Source organism: Ictalurus punctatus, chromosome 6, assembly GCF_001660625.3.
Source record: "Ictalurus punctatus breed USDA103 chromosome 6, Coco_2.0, whole genome shotgun sequence".
Lineage (NCBI taxonomy): Eukaryota > Metazoa > Chordata > Actinopteri > Siluriformes > Ictaluridae > Ictalurus > Ictalurus punctatus.
Genome location: NC_030421.2, coordinates 3,670,001 through 3,693,686, shown reverse-complemented (window position 1 = coordinate 3,693,686; position 23,686 = coordinate 3,670,001). Strand labels below are relative to the sequence as shown.

The 23,686-nt window shown below is 39.5% G+C and overlaps 2 protein-coding genes across 4 annotated transcripts in view; both read left to right on the top strand.

The window, feature by feature from the left end:
- Positions 1-6,912: 6,912 nt before the first annotated feature.
- Positions 6,913-9,348, top strand: ndufb3 (NADH:ubiquinone oxidoreductase subunit B3). The gene is made up of 3 exons (XM_017470948.3): positions 6,913-7,016; positions 8,238-8,374; positions 9,044-9,348. Exons 2-3 carry the CDS (start codon positions 8,247-8,249, stop codon positions 9,186-9,188), a joined length of 273 nt encoding a protein of 90 aa, XP_017326437.1. The 5' UTR covers positions 6,913-7,016; positions 8,238-8,246; the 3' UTR covers positions 9,189-9,348.
- Positions 9,349-13,970: 4,622 nt separating this feature from the next.
- Positions 13,971-23,686, top strand: part of LOC108266354 (CASP8 and FADD-like apoptosis regulator) — a 16,755-nt gene continuing 7,039 nt past the window's right edge. For 2 of the 3 annotated variants that reach the window (XM_047156306.2, XM_017469517.3), the window contains exons 1-6: positions 13,971-14,077; positions 17,098-17,394; positions 17,718-17,823; positions 19,351-19,486; positions 22,914-22,978; positions 23,194-23,257. In XM_047156306.2, coding sequence (XP_047012262.1) covers positions 17,102-17,394; positions 17,718-17,823; positions 19,351-19,486; positions 22,914-22,978; positions 23,194-23,257 — 664 coding nt within the window. In that variant the 5' untranslated portion in view covers positions 13,971-14,077; positions 17,098-17,101. Of the gene's footprint in view, positions 14,078-14,701; positions 16,456-17,097; positions 17,395-17,717; positions 17,824-19,350; positions 19,487-22,913; positions 22,979-23,193; positions 23,258-23,686 lie in introns of those variants that run through there. The other variant, XM_017469518.3, reaches the window with a different exon arrangement.

Sequence of the window (23,686 nt, the reverse complement as noted above, 5' to 3'; positions counted from 1 at the left end):
AGATATCTCTATTAAATATTTAGGCGGACAACTATACTGCCTACTATATATCTATACACAGTTACATATATATATATATATATATATATATATATATATATATATATATATATATATATATATATATATATATATAGAGAGAGAGAGAGAGAGAGAGAGAGAGAGAGAGAGAGTTTAGGGTGTCCCAAAACTCATACATTAACACTTTTTTATCAAAATGCATAAATATACATATTATAGACTAACCATGAAAAATTTTGGAAGACATTTTGACTTTTGGGACCCCCTGTACTGTGTGTATATATATATATATATATATATATATATATATGTATATATATATATATATATATATATATATATATATATATATATATATATATATATATATATATATGTATATACCACAAACCTTTAGTCACCGTTATTGCTGCACAAGGAGGTCACACCAGATACTGAAAACAGAGGTTCACATCCTTTTGCCACTCACAGATATGTCAGATTAGATCATTTTCCTCAATAAATAAATGACCAAGTAGAATATTTTTGTCTCATTTGTTTAATTGTGTTCTCTTTATCTACTTTTAATGCTTGTGTGATGATGTTTTAGTTCATATTGATGCAGAAATATAGACATTTCTAAAGGGTTCACAAACTTTCAAGCACCACTGTAGTAACTCCCCTATGTATGGAGACTTTTGGGACCCCCTGTATAATCATGCTCCGAAACAGCACGAATATCCCAAAAATGATCTCAATTTGAAGAAATCCTCCAGTGTTTTCCAATCCAATAACAAAAGTCTAAGAGTAGTTGTTGAATTACATTTTTAAAAAAAACAACAACAACAAAAAAAACAAGGTCAAATGTGTCTATGTTTGTAAAACACTAATAATCTCTACAGTTGTATTTTATATATATATATATATATATATATATATATATATATATATATATATATATATATATATATATATATATATAATTGTCCTGTGGATGCAAAAAAAAGGCAAAAATTTGGAGGAAAGTATGCATATCTGATACAAAGACTTTCTCTAGTGACTCTTTCATCTGAAAAACTTTATAGTCAGAGTAAACTAGTTATAATATTGAATTTGTGTTCATATCACCATGTATTTGAAATATTTATTGGTGGAATCAGGTAGCTTCCCTTGAGACTATGAGTTTAGCAGCAAGATGTTTTCTCAGTGAAAGGAAATGATATGTCGAAATTCTTATCTGTAGTAATCATGCTACACATTTTGTAAGTAGAGATTAAGCTGATAAAAAAAAAAAACCAGAAGTATTGAACATGGAGAACTGTAATTCTGATACTGTGTAATCTGATACGGTATAATCTGATACTGTATAATCTGATACTGTATAATCGAACACAAAATCAGACATTTCTTAGAAAGCGTGCAAAGCTCAGCCTTGGCTACTGTTTGTTATTCGATATACAAATCCACCTTTCACATTAATGTTTGTGACTGCCCAGGTTTCTCAGTGACAGATGAAATGGAGGTGGTTTCCACGTTCCGGACAAACATATCCATCATCCTGGATGTCACTGGCACACTGTAGAACCCTGTATAATTCTCACCATCCCAACACATTTTAATATATTAAATTCAAATTCGAGTTTTATTGGTAACACACGCAACCGTACACAGTACGACATGCGGTGAAGTGCTTTTTACGACTGTCCAGTAACATAAAGATAGAATTTACATAAAACAGTATTTACTTCCATAGAAGTAGAAAATCTAAAGTATAAAAATGTCATATAAAGGATATAAAATATAGATGGCAGAAAAAGTATGGAGTATATGTGGAATAAAGTAAAGATATGTACAGTATATGCAATACAATGCTGTGCAACATCAAGCTGAGGTATATTTTATATATATATATATATATATATATATATATATATATATATATATATATATATATATATATATATATATATATATATATATTTGTAATATGGTGTGGGTGGGGAAATATATCCAAGTTTTAGTCGTAGTTGTTCAGGGCACAAATAGCCTGTGGGAAGGATGTCCTCCTCATTTTCTCCGTGTTGGTCTTCTCCCTGAAGAGCCCATTGTTTGGATGGCTGAGGTCCTTCAGTCCTTCACTGTCTTCCTGGCCTTAGTCCAGCACCACTTGCTGTAGATAGACTGCAGGTCAGGGAGCTCAGTGCGAATCGTGCACTCAGCTGATCGCTCCACTGTCTGGAGATCAAACCTATCCTGCTTGGTGCTGTTCCCAACACCAGGCTGTGATGCTTTCTGTCAAGATGCTCTCAATGGTGCAGGTGAAGAAGTTCCTTAGCACCTTAGATGGCAGTTTGAAGTCCCTGTCCACTGTCCACTCTCTCCACAGGGGCACGTTACACACACGCACGGTGTGTCCATGTGCGTGGACATCCACGGTGTGTACATTATACACACACGCAGGTTAGAAAATACGCACAGGATATTGTATAATGCCCTGAAATTGGGTTTGATGTCATGAGAATGAGATTCACCGTGTTTACTGTAAGCTGGAAGTGGACACTCGGAAGTGTCGCTGTTTCTTCCTTTCGAAGCTGTGAACCATGTCGAGAAGACAAAATGGCTTCCAACGACAACGAATCAGCTCATACATGAATACAACATCTTAGCTGGATAACTGAGCAGGATAGGTATTAACTGAATATGTTTGACTGTGCTTCTTTAACTCTCAGAGATCTAAATCTACATTCATCCAGTTATTATCAGCCAACCATGTGTCTGGAGCACAATGCCTAAAACGGGGCAGATTCAAGTCAAGATCTTCAGTTAATGTCATTTCAGTGACTTTGACTATGGCATGTTTATTGGTGCCAAATGGGCTGGTTTGAGTATTTCAGAAACCCCCTGGGATTTTCGTTCCTAACCGTAAACAATAAAGAATCCAGTGAGCGGCAGTTCTTCAGACAGAAACACCTTGTCGATGAGAGAGGTCAAAGGAGAATGGCCAGACTAGTTCAAGCTAACAGGAAGGCTACAGTAATTCAAATAATCACTACTTACAACCCCGGTGAGAAGAAAAACAGCTCCGAATGCACAAGACGTCAAACCTTGAGATGGATGAGCTTCAAAAGCTCTGTCAGCCAAGAACAGGCTGTAGTGTTATTAATAGCTGTTATTCAACTAATGACCATTCTGTGCAAACTCTAGAGAGTGGTGTGTGTGAAAATCCCAAGAGATTAGCAGTTTCTAAAACACTTAAACCAGAAAGTGTAGGTGTACAGGTGTTCCTAATAAAGTGGACGGTGAGTGTAAGGTCTTGAATGCTGTAGGACTGCCGTTCGGGGTATTCATTATGTCTGGAAAATCAAATAAATACAAACACTGGTTTATATTCCCAGGCAGGTCGCTCATTTGGAAATGCCAATCATCCTACAGCGTATGCTTTTGGATTGGAGGAGGAAACCAGAGTACCTGGAGGAAACCCAAAATGCACCTGGAGGTACGGGGCAAACGCACTAACCACTAAGCCACTGAGATTAGCAATCAATTTAAAGTAAGTAAGGCCAAATAATTCCTAAACTATAACACAACGTGTAAGATGTTATATTTCATATTGCTTTTCATGCTCCTGAAGTAATAAAGCAACTACTATTATTGAGTTATTAGAATTTGAGTGTGTGTGTGTGTGATCTGAACGCCATATATCTGTACCTCCACCAACACGTCATGCCAGTTGCTTTCACAGAGCTTCTAGAAACTTCGGAAGTGTTTTTGCTACTCGCGTGTACGTTTCATACGCATCAAAACTCTTAACTGATACTCGCTCTATTGTCTTTCATAGACTCATAAACACAGTGTGATGTACGTGGAGGAAAATGTGTCCGTGTCACAGTTGGCTTGTAAACACAACAGTAAGCCTCACACTGCATAATCGGAAAACACAGCCTCGCTTCTGAAAAACTATAAAACATGTTAATGTTCGCTGAGGTAAAACGCTGTAGAGATTAGACAGTGGGATACAGCTTGTTAGCCTTAGCAACCGAGTGGCTTTATCTTGGTGATGAAATTGACTGCCCATGACTATAAAAAAAAAAGGCAAATGAAATAAGGAAGGCCACGCTAACAACATGTGGACGGACGTGTGAATAACGCTCAAGAGAAAAAGGAAAAAAAAAAAAAAAAAACAACAACAGGAATGACATCATATATAATGGTGAACTCGAAGGCTGGATAAACTCTTGAAGATCTGATTCTGATAATACAGGCTGGTGCTTGGGTTCCTCTTAGTGTTCATCTCCAGACGATACTGAGATGTCTACAGTAAGAAGGAATTAGCTTCAGGTTTGGTCCATTAATCTTGACAAATTGTCTTCAGTTTCACAATTTCCAAGGATCCCGCTGACAGACTCGCTATTTCAAAATCCGCCGTACATTTTCAACGGAACTCGAGTCAGGAGATGTACGGCCTTCTTGAGGTATTTTGGCTATGTTTGCGGTCATTGTCTTGTCCGTCCATCATCTTTCCAGATTCAATTTATTGGCTGATCAGATTAAATTCCACTCTAATATATCCCATTACATACTCCATTCACGTTTCCTTTTTTCGTGACATTTAATGGCCCAGTTTGCAGAGAAGCATCTCCATATCATACTTTCTCCAAACATTATGAGCTGAATTATTGCCAGAGACATTTATTTTTGTTTCATCTTCCCAAAGTACAGTATATTGTTCCAAAAGTATTCTGATTTGTCTAAAAAAAAATTGTATGTGTGTGTGAGGTATAAGCATGGAGATGATTGCTGTGCAGTTGATTGCTAATTGTTATTCCTGCTGCTTTCAGGTCATCCTGCAACTCTTTTCAACTGATTGCTAGCTTCTCTCTTGCCTTCCTATTCATTATCATCGAGTCTGGTTCCTCCCTAGATTTCTTCCTCGTGTCATCTCAGGGATGTTTTTTCCCCCGTCAACTCTATCATCGTTATGCCACCATCATCTCTGGCTTGCTCATTAGGGATACATTTAAAATGTATTTTATATATATATATATATATATATATATATATATATATATATATATATATATATATATATATATATATATATATATATATATATGAATACATACTTTGTTGTTCATATTTATAAGTGCAAAGCCTAAAGACATTATGTGTGTAAATCTGAAGTGGATATATGCACTGGAAGTACACTATATGGCCAAAGGTATGTGGACAACTGAGTATTGAACAACCTAATCCAAAACCATGGGCGTTAACATGGTGTTGCTGTTATAATAACCTCCAATCTTCTGGGAAGGCTTTCCACTAGATTTTGGGGCGTGGCTGTGGGGATTTGTGCTCATTCAGATATAAGAGCGTTAGTGAGGTCAGGCACTGATGTTGGGTGAGGAGGCCTGGCATGAAATTGGCATTCCAGTTCATCCTAAAGGTGTTCAGTGGGGTTGAGGTCAGGCCAAACCATGTCTTCATGGAGCTCGCTTCGTGCACGGCGGCATCGTCATGCTGGAACAGGTTTGGGCCTCTTAGTTCAAGTGAATGCAAACTGTAATGCTACAGCGTACAAAGACATTCTACACGGTTGTGTTTTTCCAACTTTGTGGCAACACTTTAGAGAAGAACCACATATGCGTGTGATGGTCAGGTGTCTACATACTTTTGGCCATGTATTGTATATTAAGTAACAAAAGGCAAGTGTCTGAATAATTATTCCTCTTAATATGACGTCCACCTGCCAGTCAAGATTATAAAAATGAAAATTGTATTATTTGTACAAATAGGTTTTCAAATATGTTAACCCATTTCAGGCAACAATATGTCATCTTTATGTTACAAAATGTCTTTGCTGAAATTGACTGGGTTTTATTGTTTATTGTAAGCATCGAATTAGCAAATACACAACGTGTGGTTATCTACAATTCATGCCAGTGGTATGAGGATATTAAGGACATTCTAAGGATTTCCGCATTTTACAAAAATAATTACAGACTAAACAGTTAGTGTATAATTTGGGTAACAGGGTTATATGAGGGGTTAAATAGTGTTATGGGATTAAGATATACATATATATAACCTATAATAAATGAAAAGTGAAGTGTATTCATAATGGACTGGGACAGACAAAAAATACTGTATACTGAGGTTTTTATTTATTTATTTATTTATTGTCTATGTTTGAAGTTGTGTATCAGAAACATACATGTCTTATGAATCCTATAGTTAAAGCCTACATTAAGACGACTTAAAATTAATTAAGATAAATTTAAGAAAAATCTATTTATTAGTTTAATTAAAAAAATAAATAAAAAATTGAAGAAAGCACGGTTTGGTTAAATAAACTTAGGTGTTGGCTTTGTTTAGATAGAATGACACTAAACACTAAGTATAAGGAAAGGTTTTTATTTTAAATAAATAAAATGTATCATGAATATTTTATTTTTGATTTACTGACTGTTTCAAATACTTTTTGTGGATTTTTGGGACGTTCCGGCGTTTCTATAGCAACAACTAAGAATCAAGCGACTCCCTTCCGGGTCGCTCATAAGTAAACTATTTCAAAATAAATGTAAACAAAAAAAAACCCGACACATTTAAAACATAATAGTATTTTATTGTATAATTATTTAACTCTTTATAGTAATACTATTATTTATCTATTTATTTACTTATAATACCATTTAACAAAGTAGTATTCAGTAGAATCTTTAGAAATTCACTTCCTGTCGTTGCGGATTTCAAAATAATAATAATAATAATAATAACAATAATAAAAAGTTCCCAAATAAATGTTTAAAACATGCCAAAACATACACGCGTATATAATTACATCCTAAATAAAATTTTGTGCATTATATTAATCATATCAGTTGTACATTATGTTAATATATTTTCATAAAACCGGAAGCAGCTACTCTGTGGTTAGGGTCTGAACCGGAAGTGAATTCTGATTTCTCTTAAGGTTGCTGGATTTGTTTCTCTACTCGGTTGTTGGAGGTCATAGAGAGGTTTGTATTTTATTATTTTGGCCATGTCAGCATTTCTCATGCAGATAAATATTCTTGTGCGTGTTTATAGTGAAATATCATCGTCACCGTGTTAATGTGGGTGGTTTTTCTCTTTTTTTTGTCACGTATTGTTATGTCTGTTAGCTACTTTGCTAAGCTAACTGTACCTAGCTTTAGAGCTGTATTGCGAGCATCTGGATTAGTTGATTAGATAGATTTGGGGTTAGTTTAATTAGTTAGCAGCATTTCTAGGTAGTTGTTTTGGTTTAGAAGGATAACTAGTTCTGTTTTGGTCATGCACAGAGACGGTGTAGAAGAAGGAAAAACACCAGCATTTGATCAAACTAGGGTTAGGGTTAGGGTTAGTGCACTGTACACTAATACTGCTGAGTTTAAACTTCGAGGTTCTGAGCTCTCCAGGGGTTTGTTTTTATTCCAGATGTTCAACCAAATCCCTTTGCATGATTTACTAACTGATGACATTTTGGGTTCAACCTCAGTGTTACTAAATCAACAAAAAGTAGCTCACAGCTCCTGGATCAATCCTGACCTCGGGCCAGTACCCGTGTCCGTCTGGGTTTCCTCTGGGGTCTCCGGTTTCCTCCTATTTCCTAAAAACGTGTGTGTGGTGTCCCCATCCAGGGTGTATTCCCGCCGCGTTCCCAGGATAAGCTCAGGATCCACCGCTGATGCAGTAATGACGCCGATCCTGCACATGAACACAGGAAACATCTCGCTAGGATAATTTAATTAAAAAATATATATATGTATATTGATATCTCAATACACATTTCCGATCATCTCGGGTATTACCGAGTGACTTCTCTTCTCCTTCTCGTCTCTAAACTCACACTTCCTTAATGATCGCAAGTAACCGATTGGACGCTGAGATCCGATTTTGTACCAGTGGAAGTAATGTATAAACGTATAATCTGTAATTATTTGTGAATATTATACAACATCTTGTTCCCAAGAGTAAAGGAAATACTGTAAACAGATGTGCTGTATCCTGAAGGTGCTTTCCGTGGTCATTTTTTTTTAGGAACGTCAGGCCTTGTATCTGCTCGGCAGCAGACGTTGACGGAGCGTTTGCTCGGTCGTTTGGAGGATGTTTTGTATATCAGGGTCGTTTCAGGTGTCAGTCCGGACCCAGAACTGTAAAGTTGGTATTATATTGGAAAAGAATAGTGAAAGTTGTATCGATGACCGGTTTTCCCGCAGTAAACAGCCATGGGCGGGGATCACGGCCACAGCAAGCTGCCCATGCCGGACCTCAAGACGTGGAAATGGGAAGGGACTCCTTTGGAGTTCACGCAGCAGCGGCTCGCTCGGAGAGGACTGAAGGACCCCTGGGCAAGGTGAGACGCTCTGTTTGAGTAGGAGTGTAAACCTCAGGCTTCAGATAACACCGAATGTACGATTTGATTCGATACGATACAATTTATTGTCCTCCATAGGACTACTGTTGATTCTTGAATGACGTTGACATAAGGATTATTTTTAGTATTGGCGTTACCTCGGGTATTTACGCTACGGTTGAAATAATTTGCATTATTGTTCACACACTGGTAGTCACTTATTTATTTATTTATTTATTTATTTATTTATTTATTTATTTACAATCGAACATTTATGATTGTTTCCTTGCTTTGTTTCAGCGTTTTAAATTGTCTGATCATTCCACCCCTACTGTTGAGCGTATCATCTGTCAGTATGGAGATATAGATATATATGTATATTACATTACATTTAGATTACATACATTACATGTATTACATTTAGAGTAATTTCCAGAACTGCACAGTATCGTGTCTGAGTGCTTTCCCCTCCACCAGTAATACATGAATTATTTACTATAAGAATATTACATACTAATTACTATAATAATAATACATTATATATTATTGTTGTCTTCTGGGAAACATGTTAAATATCTTGTGTAGATTCTGAAGATCAATACTTAATAAATTCAATGAAAAAAGAGTTTACACCGATCTTCCTGTTCAAAAGTTTTTTGTTTTTTTCAGGAACGAAGCGTGGAGGTACTCCTTCCGTCCGCCGGTCACGTTCAGCGAAGTTCTGCTGCGTGGATTCAGAACAGGATTCATCGCGTTCGCGGTGGCCCTGGCTGTCGAGTACACGTTCTTCCCTCCGAAGAAGTCAGACCACTGAGTCTCGCCTGCACGAGACACTCTGAAGCCCCGAAGAGACCCTCAATCATCAGACTCTAATGTTCACTGCAGGTTAATAAGCCAGCTGTAATGTTCCTCTGTGTCCCACACGCTGTATCCGTGTTCCGCTGAATGAGAAATAAACATATGATGTGTAATAACCGCCTGATCGTCGACGGTTTCTACGTATCCGGAATGTGCGTGGAGTCTAAAAACACGCAGCTGAAATACAAACCTCTTCACGTACAGGTCCACAAGTTAGCGTCCCCCATGTCAGGAAAACCTGAGCGTGTCTGAGGATGAGAGCGTGAAGGATAATAAGACCAAACAAGATAGGAGGGTGCCTTCTTAGCACTTCTTCACATGACAAGGTCATAATACATCGAATCATGGGGAAAAGAAAGTACGCCCTCCTTCAATTCTGGGCATTTATTCAATCAGGGCCTAAATAACAATCGTGAGGTCTGTACTAACTTCTAGAAACTCAGGTGACAGCTAAAACGAATAAATAAATAAACACACACAAGAGATTTCAATATGTAGTCGTGTTAATATTTTTTTTTCTTTTTTTTCAATATTTTTATTGAAAGATATGGCACATTGGGGGGGAAAAAACCCACAGTTATAAAAGGAGAAAAAAAAATGTTAGACATTATTTCGTATGTCTCAGTGAATCAACAAAATGGGAGCCATACTTGTTTTGTGTACAGATTAGAACACACATTCATACATTCATACATACTCAATAAAAAATATCAATAGCTAAAAAAAGTAAAATAAATAATAATAATAATAATAATAATTAGAAAAAGAAATAAATAAAAAAAATTAAAATAAATGAATAAACTAAATAACATTTTAATAAATAAAATAAGGGGGTTCCCTCAATCAGAAGACAAAAATATATCTTTTTTTTTTTTCTTTCTAAAAAGAGTTTTTCAGGAACCGGGTGGGGAAAAAATAAGTACACCCCATAATTCAGCAACGTGTAGAAGCACCTTTATCAACAATAAAGTGACGTAAATGTTGTTTTCTGCGGTCTCTCATGTCATTTTTTTAGCAAATTTTGGCCCACATCCGGCTCCTAATTGCACCCGTAATGACTGTGGAAGTAGGAAGGGTGTACTTATTTTTGTTTTACTTTATGCCGGGGGATGACTACATATTGAAATCTGCTGTGGGTTTCACAGTGAGAAGCTCGTAGTGAGGACCGCACAGTAGTTATTATTTAGATGAATAAGATCATAGAATCCGGTGTACTCTCTTTTTCACATGACTGTGTTCTCAGAGTAAGGTTTATGTGTCAGAGTTACAATACGCAAGCGTTCGTGATCAGGACGATCTGGATCAAACGAATAAACCAGGAAAACAGCCTACAGTTGTCATGAGTGGCCTCGGATGATCAGGACGCTGTAACGGGATATATTTATCACCACGGCTTTTCCACTGAACATTTAAAAGTAAATGGTCTGCTCTTATATAGCGCGTTTTTAACCTTAGTGGTTCCAAAGTGCTTTACACTGGTTGTCATTCACCCATTCACACACCAGTGGTAGCAGAGCTGCCATGCAAGGCGCTAACTTGTCATCGGGAGCAACTTGGGGTTCAGTGTCTCGCCCAAGGACACTTCGGTATGTGGAGTCACGTGGGCCGGGAATCGAACCGCCGACCCTACGATTAGTGGACGACCCGCTCTACCACCTGATCCACAGCCGCCCAGCAAATGGAGAAGTTAAAGTTGTGTTTGTTTTTCCACCCAGTTGAAAGATGACTGAAGCGTCATTACCGTATATAACTTGATCCAACACAGAGGAAGTGCTCGGATTAATGTCCGTTTTTTCTGATCCGCTTTTCAGCTTATCAACTGAGGAGCTGACTACACACACACACACACTGCATTTCTTTGTCTTTTCCTTGGTTCACAGGTTGGAGTTGGGGTATTTTGCATACATTTGATTAATTATACCTGCTTATACCACAGCACTCCTGAATCCTCGATTCTGATTGGTTATAATCTGATTGTAATTCAGATTACAGGTTTATATTAATGCTCTCGTTCTAATACGTTATCGTTTCTACAAGCCACGTAATCCAAGCCGAATAATAAACAGATCTCTGTGGATATATTTATTTAGCATTTACGGAAGGAGTCTCCAGTGTTAGTGCTTGGAGTAAAAGTCGGGAGGTTTTCCTCCCATGGCCATCTCTTTAGGACAGAGGGGATTCTGGGTTTCTTGGTAACATGATAAGCTCTTTTGTTTTGTTTTTGTTTTTGTTTGTCTGTCTGTCTTATAAATTTAAAGTCAATATAATAGCTGAGGTATAATAGAAGTGTAATAGAACGCTTGTGGATGCTGTTATAGGAAATTAATCAATATACTTGTTTTTATTCCTTGCATATTCTGTTGGATATTATTCTTTAAATACTTGCGTACGTCCGTATGCAAACAAGCTCTTGGACAGTGTGTTTACATCCTGTATGAATGTATTCATTAGCTGGTATACCGTGAATGAAGTATTAAACGTGTCTGTTAGTGGCTAATCTTACTTAGAAGTTTATTATTTTTCTAATAACAGCTGAGTGTTTTAATATAAATTCCTCTTCTATACCACTTATCCTTCAGGGTCACCCTGGACGGGGTACCAATCCATTGCAGGGAACGTGCACACACCCATTCATACACTACGGACACTTTGGACATGCCAATCAGACTACCGTGCATGTCTTTGGACTGAGTAAAACAGTAATATTTACAGACTAACATCATACAATAGCTACATGTGAACAAATTGGAGACAAAACAGTTTCCAGATCAGTTCCTGGTTACACAGTTGCACTTTTTGAATCTGTAGTAGGGGTCCAGGTTCCTCCCCCATTGATTGGCATGTCTAAAGTGTCCGTAGTGTATGAATGGGTGTGTGAATGTGTATGTGATTGTACCCTGTATTGGATTGGCACCCTGTCCAGGGTGTACCCCACCTTGTGCCTGATGCTCCCTGGGATAGGTTCCCCGTGATCCTGAAAAGGATAAAGCGGTATGGATGGATGGCTGGATGGATGGATGGATTGGCATCTCTAAATTGTCCGCGGTGTGTGAGTGTGTGTGTGATTGTGTCCTGAGATGGGTTTGGCACCCCGTCTAGGGTGTCCCTAGCTTTGTGCCCCAAGCTCCTTGGTGTCACCCTTTTGATTCTGGTTCCTCTTTAGGTTTCTTCTTCACATCGTCTCAGGGAGTTTGTTCCTCACCGCCGTCGCCTCTGGCTGCTCATTGGGGATAAATTTATACATTTAAAATGTATATCTGGAATTTCTATATTTCTGTAAAGCTGCTTTGTTAATAGTGCTGTACAAAAAAACTATTGAATTGAATCGAATCATTAAAGGAGACCCATCATGCCCCTTTTTAGAAGATGTAATAGAAGTCTCAGGTGTCCCAGAACGTGTCGGTGAAGTTTCAGCTCAGAATACCCCACGGATCCTTTATTACACCATGCTGTAAATGCCCCTTTTTGGGTGGAAGCAAAAACACGCTGTTTTCGTGTGTGTCTCTTTAAATGCAAATGATCTGCTGTGCCCCGCCCCCTTTGTGGAAGAGGGCTGTACCTTTACAGCTCGTGCTTCGGATACTACGGATACAACAAATCAGGAGAACCGGTATGTCTGACACCGTAAATACCGCCGTTCAGCCCTGTATGTATGAATTCTACAGACAGTAAGTGTTTTCGGGTTAAAAATAAAAATGACCGCCTAGCTCTGGTCTCCGCGAATACAGTCAGAGACAACGGTAACTTTACCCGCATTCCTCGTGGAATCTGCTAACGAGCACGTTCAGAAAGGCGATTTGCAAACGTTCACGACTTATAAAGTGCGATATGTATGACTTCTGGATATGAAGCTGGATCGTAAACAGGTGGTACTGATCCATGCATGAGAATCAAGTTTCTAGCAAATCCTGCTTTGTACTGACTCACGTTCACAAAGCAGTCTGGTGTAAAATAACTAATTTTTTACGGAGCATTTCCTTAAAAAAACAAACAAACAAACAAAAAAAAACTCTGACACCGGGACTCTTACAAGCGGCTCTGACGCCGGGAGAACACGAAGACTCTTACGTTCGTTCTGACGGCCAACAACCGAACACTTACAACGCTTACGAACCTGAGACGTTCTTCTCATCACTGCATCTGCTCCAGCGCGGAACACACGCCCGACTGTATGCGACTCACTCGGGGGAGGAGCTATGCTAATAGATCAGAGTCTGTCACCAATCATGTGCGAGGCCTAGGTTCTAACGTGACGTCACATTGTATCGAAAACGCTAACGACTCAATTTTGAGATTTGATAATATTAAAAAAAAAAAAAACAACGAATGGGTGGAGCCCTGCGATGGATTGACAACCTGTCCAGGGTGTACCCCGTTTTGTGCCCCATGCTTCCTGGCATAGTCTCCAGGTTCACCGTGACCCTGAAGAAAGATAAGCGGTACAGAAGACAGATAGATGGACGGACGACTGGGTGGAATTTTATCATTATAGGCTGGTACAACACAAATTTCTCTTTAAACTCTACGTAAAAGTGAATTTTGCACAATATTCCCCCTTTAAAATGATAGAACTGAAGACTCTCCAGTGGTGGAAAGGGTACTGAAGGAGACTTTTATTACTCATTTATTCAAATCGACCTATGGTTTGATTACACTTCTTTTTTTTTTCTTCTGGACTTTAGCAACAGGAAGTTGCGGTTGTATGTGTGTTACCCACGGATCTGGCACCCTGAATATACGGAAATGACGTTTGTGAACGAGAAGGCGGAGAAGGGGGAGGGGGGAAGTCTCCGCGACTTTTAGTTTCCATTGTACGCAGTGGATAAATGAATCAATCATCTGGAGGTAAGACATGCATTAATAACACTGCGAGGTTTTCAATATAATAATAATAATAATAATAATAATAATAATAATAATAATAATAATAATAATAATAATGTTGTATACGCATTTGTTACTTGAAAGATGATAGTTATCGCTTGTTTGTTTTGCCTAAAGTGAAACGGTTTTAAAATAGAAGTCTCACTTTATTTTACTTTTTTAAAAAAAATATGAAACACACCGTTTTTTCTAGCGTTTCTTACCTACAACACGACCAACACACCTCCACCTGTCTGTAGAATGACTAGAATGATACTTTATTCTAAATAAACTTGCCTTAAGTGACTAAAAACACATCAGCCTTGCAAACTGACAAGCTTCTTTACTAAGAATGAGCAACAGAATACAATGAGAAAATGTCCAGTTCAGTTATTATTATTATTATTATTATTATTATTATTATTATTATTATTATAATAAATGGTTTTATATATATATAGAGAGAGATTCTTCTCCATGCCATTGCTGCTAGTACTTACCTGCAGGTGTATCTCCGGCACATGGAGTTTTCAGGTACTTTTTACACTCATGTTTTCATTCATCATCAGTCACCGCTCTTGTCGTGGTCACGGTCGTGTGTAGATGCAGAGACTCTACAGGGGACCTTGAGAAGAAACTGGAGAACCCGGAGGAAACCCACGTGAAACTTGTTGTTGTTGTTGTTGTTGTTGTTGGTAAATAAAACAGTAATCAGGATTGACCAGGTGTTGAGGGATGCATCACCCACAGCACACTCGGTGATCATTAGGATGATGCCGACAGCCGGTAGGCTCGGACGCTGGTCATCCGAAAAGGATCGTTTAACCGCAAATCAGGTTTAGGAAAAAGAAAGAAAGAAAGGAAGTCTTATTTGGAAACTTGTTGGACGTGAGGCCACAAGATCTCTGAAGGTGTCCTGTGGTTATCTGGAACAGAGACGTTAGAAGCAGATCCTGTAATTGCGCAAGGGGACCTACACGACATTAGGCAGGTGGGTTTAACGTTATGGCTGATCGGTGTATGGTGTATATTAACGTATAATTACGCGTGGTAGTAGATCACGATGCGTACGATATGGTGTATCGTAGAAATGTCTTCGGGTCACACAGGAGTCAACTTCTCACGCTTCTCACGTTTCGCATCATTTACTGACGAAAACTGTCAGAGAGAACGAGGATGTCAGTACCCGTGATTGATATCAGTATCAGGTTTCAGTCGATACTCGGAGCTTTCAGATCAGCATCATATGAACAATGGGAACTGATATTAAACATTGATATTAAAATGAAGCATTAGCAGGTGTCGTGCTGTTTAAATGGACCCTTTAAACGTATTTACACCACAGCGCTATTGAATCCTCGATTCTGATTGGTCAGAAGGTGCATCCCAGGTTCACACTGATCTTACTATAGAAATGTTTCTTAATTAAATTGCAATCGTTTCTATAGCAACGACAGGGACTTACATGGCAAATGTTTATCAGAAATGGATTTTAAAATGTATATATGGTGTAAGTTTCCCGCGAGGAGATGTTTAAGTGTCCAGTGTCAGCGCGTTGGGTAACAGTCAGAGATCTTTGATGATTAACATGACACGCTGCATTTTTGTCTTATTACCTTTCAAGGAGAAGAAAGGAAAAAAACGGTGATACGAAAAGGAGGAAATAACTAGTTTCCTGGACGTTCCGCAACACAGAAATAGAACGACGACCTGGTGTTTTTGTTCAAAACGAGCACAAACTTGTTATTATCGGCAAATTGCTGTGGTGTAAGAGGAATAAAACAATTCACGACGTGCTGTATTAGGAAAACAATCGACTTCTCGCGCTTTGTGAGGGACCACGTTGATTATTTTCCTATAACGCCACACCCCGAAGTGGTTTGTTTTTATACCCACAGCAATTTGCAGCGGTGTTTTATTTATTAGTAAACAAATTTTAAATACGTACATCTGAACGGGATTGGTGTCACTAGTTTAGCGATGAGGAAAACAACAGGAGCATATTAATTGCAGTTTATCTAGATTTCCCAGGTAGTCTTGATGGCGTGTTGGGAAAAGACGCAGCTGTTGTGTGGTAATGAACTCTTTCCCCGAGGGGAGTTTTTTGGGTGCGTGGGATCGGTAGTGATCTTTTCATATCTCTTCCTGGCCCTGGACCTTTTTTAAAAAAGCCTTTTTTTTTTTAAAGATATGCTGATACGCTCGAATTCCTTTGAAATGCGTTGCTGAATAAGCGGAAATTTGTGGCTTTGCAGGAATATGAGGATATGACGTGAAGTTCTCAGATGTCAGAGGAAGAGTAATGACGGTGGTTCCCAGGAGTTTGAGCGTCCTTGAAGACACACGAGACACATTTGACGGTTACGAAAATGTTCAAGTTCTACCGAGCACTTTGAGTTCACTTTATAGTAAAGAACGGTACATTCCGATTTGTCAGTTTGTATACTGTTAAATTATGACTCGTTTGACTGTGTAGATCCTTTCACATCAACTGGCGGACCAAACCCTCCAAACATACTGAAGCAGAACTAAAATAATCATTTTTAAAAAAAAAAAAAACCCCAATAACTGTAGCTTTTTAACAGGAAGAATTTCAGCTTTTTAGAGTCCGTAATTGCTTTTGCCATCGAAGTCGTATCAGCGGCTAATCCGGACTTTTCTAAGTGAGGAACTAGATTTTAACAGATAGTATTTGAACCCTGATTTACACACTACTGATGACCCAGTATTGCCTGTCCAATGCTAGTTTAATGCTAGCTACTTCCAGCGTACGGTTTAGGATCGGCGGATCCAACTCGGATGTTGGGAACTGTTGCGATTGACCTTCTACTGAAAGACCTGCTTTTCACATTGGACTTGGAGAATGGAGATCGGGAATCCTAAAAAGCGTCGCACCTTGGATTTACCTCAGATTACAATGAGTTTGGTGGATGTTGGGACGATTGTATTTGTTTTTCTCGAAGCTAAAATGCTGAATAGATTTCTATCCTTCTGTGTTTTAGAAGGATGTCTTTGTCGACGTACCTCTTGAACACCATTAACCGGATAGTGGAGGAGCTCAGTCTGGAGGAGCGTAAGCGTTTGTCGTACCTGTGTGGACAGCTTCACACCGGGCGATGCACCACCAACATCAAGGAAATCCTGCAGTCTTGCATGGGCCAAGTGCACACAGATGAGGCTTTTCTGATGGAGCTGATGCTGAGGATGAGGCGCTATGATATACTCTCTGAGGTCTTGGGCATCAGTAAGACCGAGGCTGAACGGCTTTTGAAAAACGGCCACGCGCTTTCAGATTACAGGTAAGTTTAACCGTCTTCATTATCATCGAACTCATTTCAAAACACAAATCTACTATATAACGTACTGCAAATGTGCTGAAATAAAACCTTATAGCGATGGATTTTTAATGGGTTCCTCGAGAATATATTCTTGGGTATTTAATAGATGAATCTCGGGGGATCCTTGTGTTTCACAGAAAATGTGTAAAATTACTTAACAGCAAACAACTGAACCGATCTGAAGGAAACCATGATGTGTGCCCTTGACTGTTGAACTGTTTAAATGGAAATGCCCCTGCACTGTTCAGTCCAGTCGATCAGACAGGTGTTTTTCTGTCTTTAAGGGTACTAATGGCCGAACTGAGCGAGGACGTCGGATCGGACGATTTGGAGTCGTTAGTTTTCTTGCTCAGAGGCACGCTGCCCAAAGAGAAGGTGGAAAATTTTGAGGTAAACGTGAAAAGAATCAAAACAGAACGTGACCCCGATGCGTGTTATTTATCTGGTGTTTAGCGTGTAGCATTTCTCCGAGTGGGTACTGTTCTGGGGCGAGCACCCTGCTGCTCAGGAAGTCTGATGAAATATATAACTCAAAAAGAAAAAAAAGACTTAACGTGTCATTGCCTTGTTTTGGAAATATCACAAAATTCCCCAGGGTAGTGACGGTTAGGTTCTTGTTTAATGTCAATCTAACCTGTGGTAATTTTATGGCCACATTTTGTTTTAGCATTCTCAGGAGCTGTCTAAAACAGAACCCCCGACAAAAATTCTGAGTAAAAAAACAATCTTGGGTTGTAATGGTACACAGTATAATCCCTACAGTGTTGAATTAACACCCAGAGTGTTCATGTGTGTCCAGCTGGACTATATAAAACACTGTAGGGTGTAAATTCAGCTCTCTGGGTGTTAAATCAACACGGGGGATTTTACTGTGTGAGTCCTGAGTCCTTCTGTGTGTGTGTGTGTGTGTGTGTGTGTGTGTGTGTGTGTTTATTACGTTATACGTACGCGTCCCAATTCGCCTATTACCCATCATAAACAGCATCCGAGATTAGAACGAGTGTGTCCCGAATGTTAGTATGATGAAATGAGTATCGCAAAGGATGGTCCCCGATGGTGTACGATTTCCCGTAGACTTTCAAAGTGAGGGAACATTTTTTCAGCTAATGTCGCCCAAAACTCCTCGTCTGAGGAAGGAAGAGTTTTAGAGCGGTTTAGCATTTGAAGTGCGGAAAAATAAAAGAAGGGAAATGAAATGATATAAGGAGTAACGAATGAAGAAAAGCTGAAATGCAATGAGGAGTGTGTTTACGGCGATGGCGTGCGTAAATGGAAGCAAATAACCAAAGAGATCGTCATTTTAGTGCGAAGTGTAAGTAGGTGTATTGGGACGCAGCATTATCCGGAAAGGTGCGGGGTTTTATTCCAATCGAGCCGGAGCCACAGGAAGCGGAATCAGGTGTGACTCCGGCTTGGTTGGAATGAAAACCTGCACCCACACCGGCCCTTTCCGGATACGATCGGACTCTGCAGATCTAGACCGTGCACTACACATAAACCGTGTTTCAAATTATGTTCTCTGTGTACGTGCGACGCGAATGGATTCTTTACACTGATGTGCTCTTACTACCTAGATGATGTACTTGGACTGCCAAAAAGTGCACCATGGGACATGTTCTTCAATAAAACATTGTAGCCTACTCTATTGTATGTAAAGGAATGGGCGGGGCCAGCGAGTTAAATGGGTGTGTAGGTAAATTTAGCTGAACGGCGAGAGAGGATGCGAAGGAGAAGCACAGTATCTACCGCGATACTTTTTCATTTCTGCATAGAGACTTGTTCTGAGAGGTTTTTACACGACAAGTATTAGACGCTACATGCTCAAGGACATCGTGTATTATAGGATATAGTGCACCATTTAAGACGCTGCTCTGGTGCCGGTAATAACGAGCGTTTATCACCTGACCTTCTCCGTAGTGCTTCCTGGACGTGGTCGTGGAACTGGAGAAGTTGGATCAGATCTCCAGCACCAGGATGGACGTGATGGAGAAATACCTGAGAGCCATCCACCGTGTCGACCTGGCCAAGAGACTCAGCCAGTACCAGAGCAGAGGTGGGAAATACCACAGCGCATCATCATGGCACCACTGTAACTGTCATTAGTCCGTCATTAACTACACATTGTGTGGTTTACTGTGGAACGTGGGGGGGCGGTGACACCTGTACTGAGCGTTCTCACTTCCCTTTTCTCTGGTTTGAGTTCCTCATTCCCGGTTTAATGAGAACGTGCATGACATAAGTAAATGGAGTTTTCTTGTGAATCGAGACTTTTTTTACATACTTCAAACAAGTTATGCATGTTTATAGACTTTCGGATTGCCGCTGTAACGGTGTATTACCCGAAGCAGCTGATCATATAAACATAATGAGAGATAAATGGTAAATGGTCTGTACTTATATAGCGCTTTTATCCAAAGCGCTTTACACTGGTTCTCATTCACCCATTCAAACACACACACACACCAATGGTAGCAGAGCTGCCATGCAAGGCGCTAACTTGCCATCGGGAGCAACTCGGGGTTCAGTGTCTCGCCCAAGGACACTCCGGTATGTGGAGTCACGAGGGCCGGGAATCGAACCGCCAACCCTATGATTAGCGGACGACCCGCTCTACCACCTGATCCACAATCACCCTGATATACGATCTAATAATGCGATCGATTAGTGGTGGGTTACGGTAGTATTAGTACAATAGAATAATAGAAAAGCATGCACTCATCGCCCACACACCTATTAAATCTTCACCTACGAAAGACCAGACGACGTTTTTCTATTCTTCAACTGTCCAGTTTCGCTGAGCCCTTCCCCTGTTTCCTGTTCTTGCCAGGCAGAAGTGCAACCCGATGTGTTCTTCCGCTGTTGTCGCACGTTCGCCTCAAGGTTTGACGTGTTGTGCGTTCCGAGATGCTTTTTTTCCCCCTCACCACGGTTGGAAAGAGTGCTCACTATCACCAAGTGATCTCATTACCAAGGCGCTTCCGCCCACATGACTCACGCTCACTGGATGTGTTCGGGGGTTTTTTTTGCACCATTTTACGTAAATCCTACTGACTGTGTAATTGTGGGAGATCAGCTGTCTCTGAAATACTCAAACTGCCACCAGCATCCATGCCACGGTCAAAGTCACCGAGACGGTGAAGTGAACATTAACCGAAGCGCTTGACCTGCAGGATTTTATGCCCTGCACTGCTCTCACGTGATTGGCTGAATAACAATGTCAGATTCTATCAGTTCGAACGACTGCTTTGCAGTTCACATAAACACTCTGAGCATTAAGTTTAGTCGAGGGTTGCGTTTTTTTGGCTTTAGTTAAGTTTTAGTAAGATTCGTTCTCAGGACAAACATAGTCCTTTTTTTTTTTTTTTTTTTTTTGGTATTGAGATCCCATCTTTACAGGAATGTATGAATGAGTACACACTCACTTCCTCAGCTCCCTTGGAATGTCTTGGCTTTATTCGTGTAAGACAAACAATATGATTTTTCTATGACATTTACAAAGTCATAGTCTAGTTAGACTTTATATATATAAATATATATATATATATATATATATATATATATATATATATATATATATATATATATATATATAAGGAAGTAAACTTTTGGTATAATGATAAGACTTCCCACTTACAGGGTACGAGTACAGGATGTTCACAGTTAGTATTTTACTCACATTATACTGCCAGGTAGAGGTAGATTTACAGCTTGGTTTAGTTACAGTTACAGTAGATTCATTCAGACTGAATCAGGCAAGGGTTGAAAAAAAACGATCTGGCAACCCTGCATGAAACAGTACAGTGGAACATGCTGTAGTAAATTCATTCACCAGTTTTGGTTCCCTTTAAACCATGTGACAAATGAAGAAAGGTAATTTCTCCATGACTCACGCCTTTCTCTTGCATTCCCCACTCAAGCACTGTGACGATCTGATTCATGTGGCAGCAGCACAACGCACAAAATTCATACAGATACATTACATTTACATTTATTCACTTAGCAGACGCTTTTATCCAAAGCGACTTACAAATGAGAAAAATACGAGGAAAGCGATATATCAAGCAGAGAACAATACAAGTAGTGCTACCATATCCATTAATTGAGTTCCAGAAGAAGCAAAGTGCGCAGAGTCGAGGTGTAAGTGCAATATTTTAATTATTTTAAATTATTATTGTTATGGGTTGGTTAGGTGTTGACGGAAGAGGTGGGTCTTTAGCTGTTTTTTGAAGATGTTGAGAGATTCTGCGGTCCGGATTGAGATTGGAAGTGCATTCCACCACTGAGGAACAGTTAGTGTGAAGGTTCTGGAAAGGCACCTCGCGCCACGCTGAGTTGGAACTGCTAAACGTCGGTCGCTAATCGATCGCAGATTGCGAGAGGGAACGTAGGCCTTCAGCAGAGAGTTGAGGTAGGAGGGCGCTGTTCCTGACAAGGTCTTGTAGGTGAGCATCAAGGCCTTGAACTTGATGCGGGTAGCTACAGGAAGCCAGTGGAGGGAGATGAAGAGGGGGGAAGATACAGGTCAAGCGCTTCAGGTAATGTTCACATCAGACATGGGAATGGGGGAAAAGTGTGATCTTTGTGGCTTGTGATCATGGCATGGATGTTGGGTTGAGTATTTCAGAAACTGCTGATCTCCTGGGATTTTCACACACACACACACACACGCACGGCAGTCTCTAGAGTTTACATGGGAAAAAAACATCGTGCGAGTGACAGGATTGTTGATAAGAGTTCAGAGTTAAATGGCCAGATGTGTTCACGCTGCCAGGAAGGATATAGTAACTCATATATAATCACTGTGATATATATACACACAGGATCTCACAAAAGTGAGTACACCCCTGACATTTTTGTAAATATTTGATTATATCTTTTCATGTGACAACACTGAAGAAATGACACTTTGCTACAATGTAAAGTAGTGAGTGTACAGCTTGTGTAACAGTGTAAATTTGCTGTCCATCAAAATAACTCAACACACAGCCATTGATATCTAAACCCCTGGCAACAAAAGTGAGTACACCCCTAAGTGAAAATGTTCAAAATTGGGCCCAATTAGCCATTATCCCTCCCCGGTGTCATGTGACTTGTTAGTGTTACAAGGTCTCAGGTGTGAATGGGGAGCAGGTGTGTTATACACACACGTATATGGTGAGCAGAAACGCATCTCAGCATGCACAAGACATCGAACCTATCGATGGATGGGCTACAACTCCAGAAGATCACATCAGGTTCTACTCCTCTCAGCCAAGAACAGGAAACTGAGACTATCATGGGCACAGACTTACAGAAAGTGGAAAAAGTCTTCAGCTGTCCAGTTTGAGTGAGGCTGTGTCCACGAGCGCCTCAGATTCCGGTTCTTGGCTGACGGGAGTGGAACCTGATATGCCACAGGTGTTCCTAATGAAGCGGACAGTGAGTGTACATTAAGGTGATATGCTTGTAAAACATTATTATTATTATTATTATTATTACAGCTGAAAAACAAAGACCCGCCCCAGTAAAGTCGAGAGACGAGCGCCGGGCTTGTTGCGTTGCAGCGGTGAGTAAAACAACATCCCTGTGATTTCCCCCTGAGCTCATATTACCCCTAAACATAAAAGTGCCTGCCTCTGATATGACGTTATGATTTGACCGTGTTTTGGTGTTTATATATATATATATATATATATATATAGGCCGTATTATGAGTTTAATCTCAGACAGCACATACAGTTGTGTTTAATCCCTACACCCTTTCCTTCCTCTGTCCTTCAGCCTCACACATCATCTGCATTTCCTCCCACATCCTGCAGTGTGAGCAAACACACCACGCCCTGCGGTGAGTTCAGTCAACAAACAGCAAGTTTTATGCAGAAAATAAATGGAATGATGCCATAATAATCTGTTGAATCTATTATTTCTTGTATAATTTTGAAAGGTCGGATTGTTTTTGAATAGTTTAATAGGTTCAGAGTAATTACAGTAATAATCGAGTGTAAAGAAAATAATCATTTATATACTATATATACACATACATACAGTATACTAGCCCTATACGGTATCATTTATAAAGTGTTCACTACAGTAATATTGATTTTTTTTTTTTTTTTTATACCACGTCACTGTTTAATACTTGATTCTGATTGGTTGACAGACGTTGTAAGGTGTGCACCTTACAGTTCCGTATCACTTCCCCACGCTCCATCCGCCGTTTTCACTGTCAGACTTTACAGCGAAGGGGAACGTGCAGTTTAATTACGATACATAA

Excerpts from the sequence above, each read along its gene's own strand:
- ndufb3 (XM_017470948.3), top strand. The coding sequence starts at position 8,247 with ATGGGCGGGGATCACGGCCACAGCAAGCTGCCCATGCCGGACCTCAAG. Across the intron at positions 8,375-9,043 it reads CTGAAGGACCCCTGGGCAAG|GAACGAAGCGTGGAGGTACT; the intron begins GTGAGACGCTCT and ends TGTTTTTTTCAG.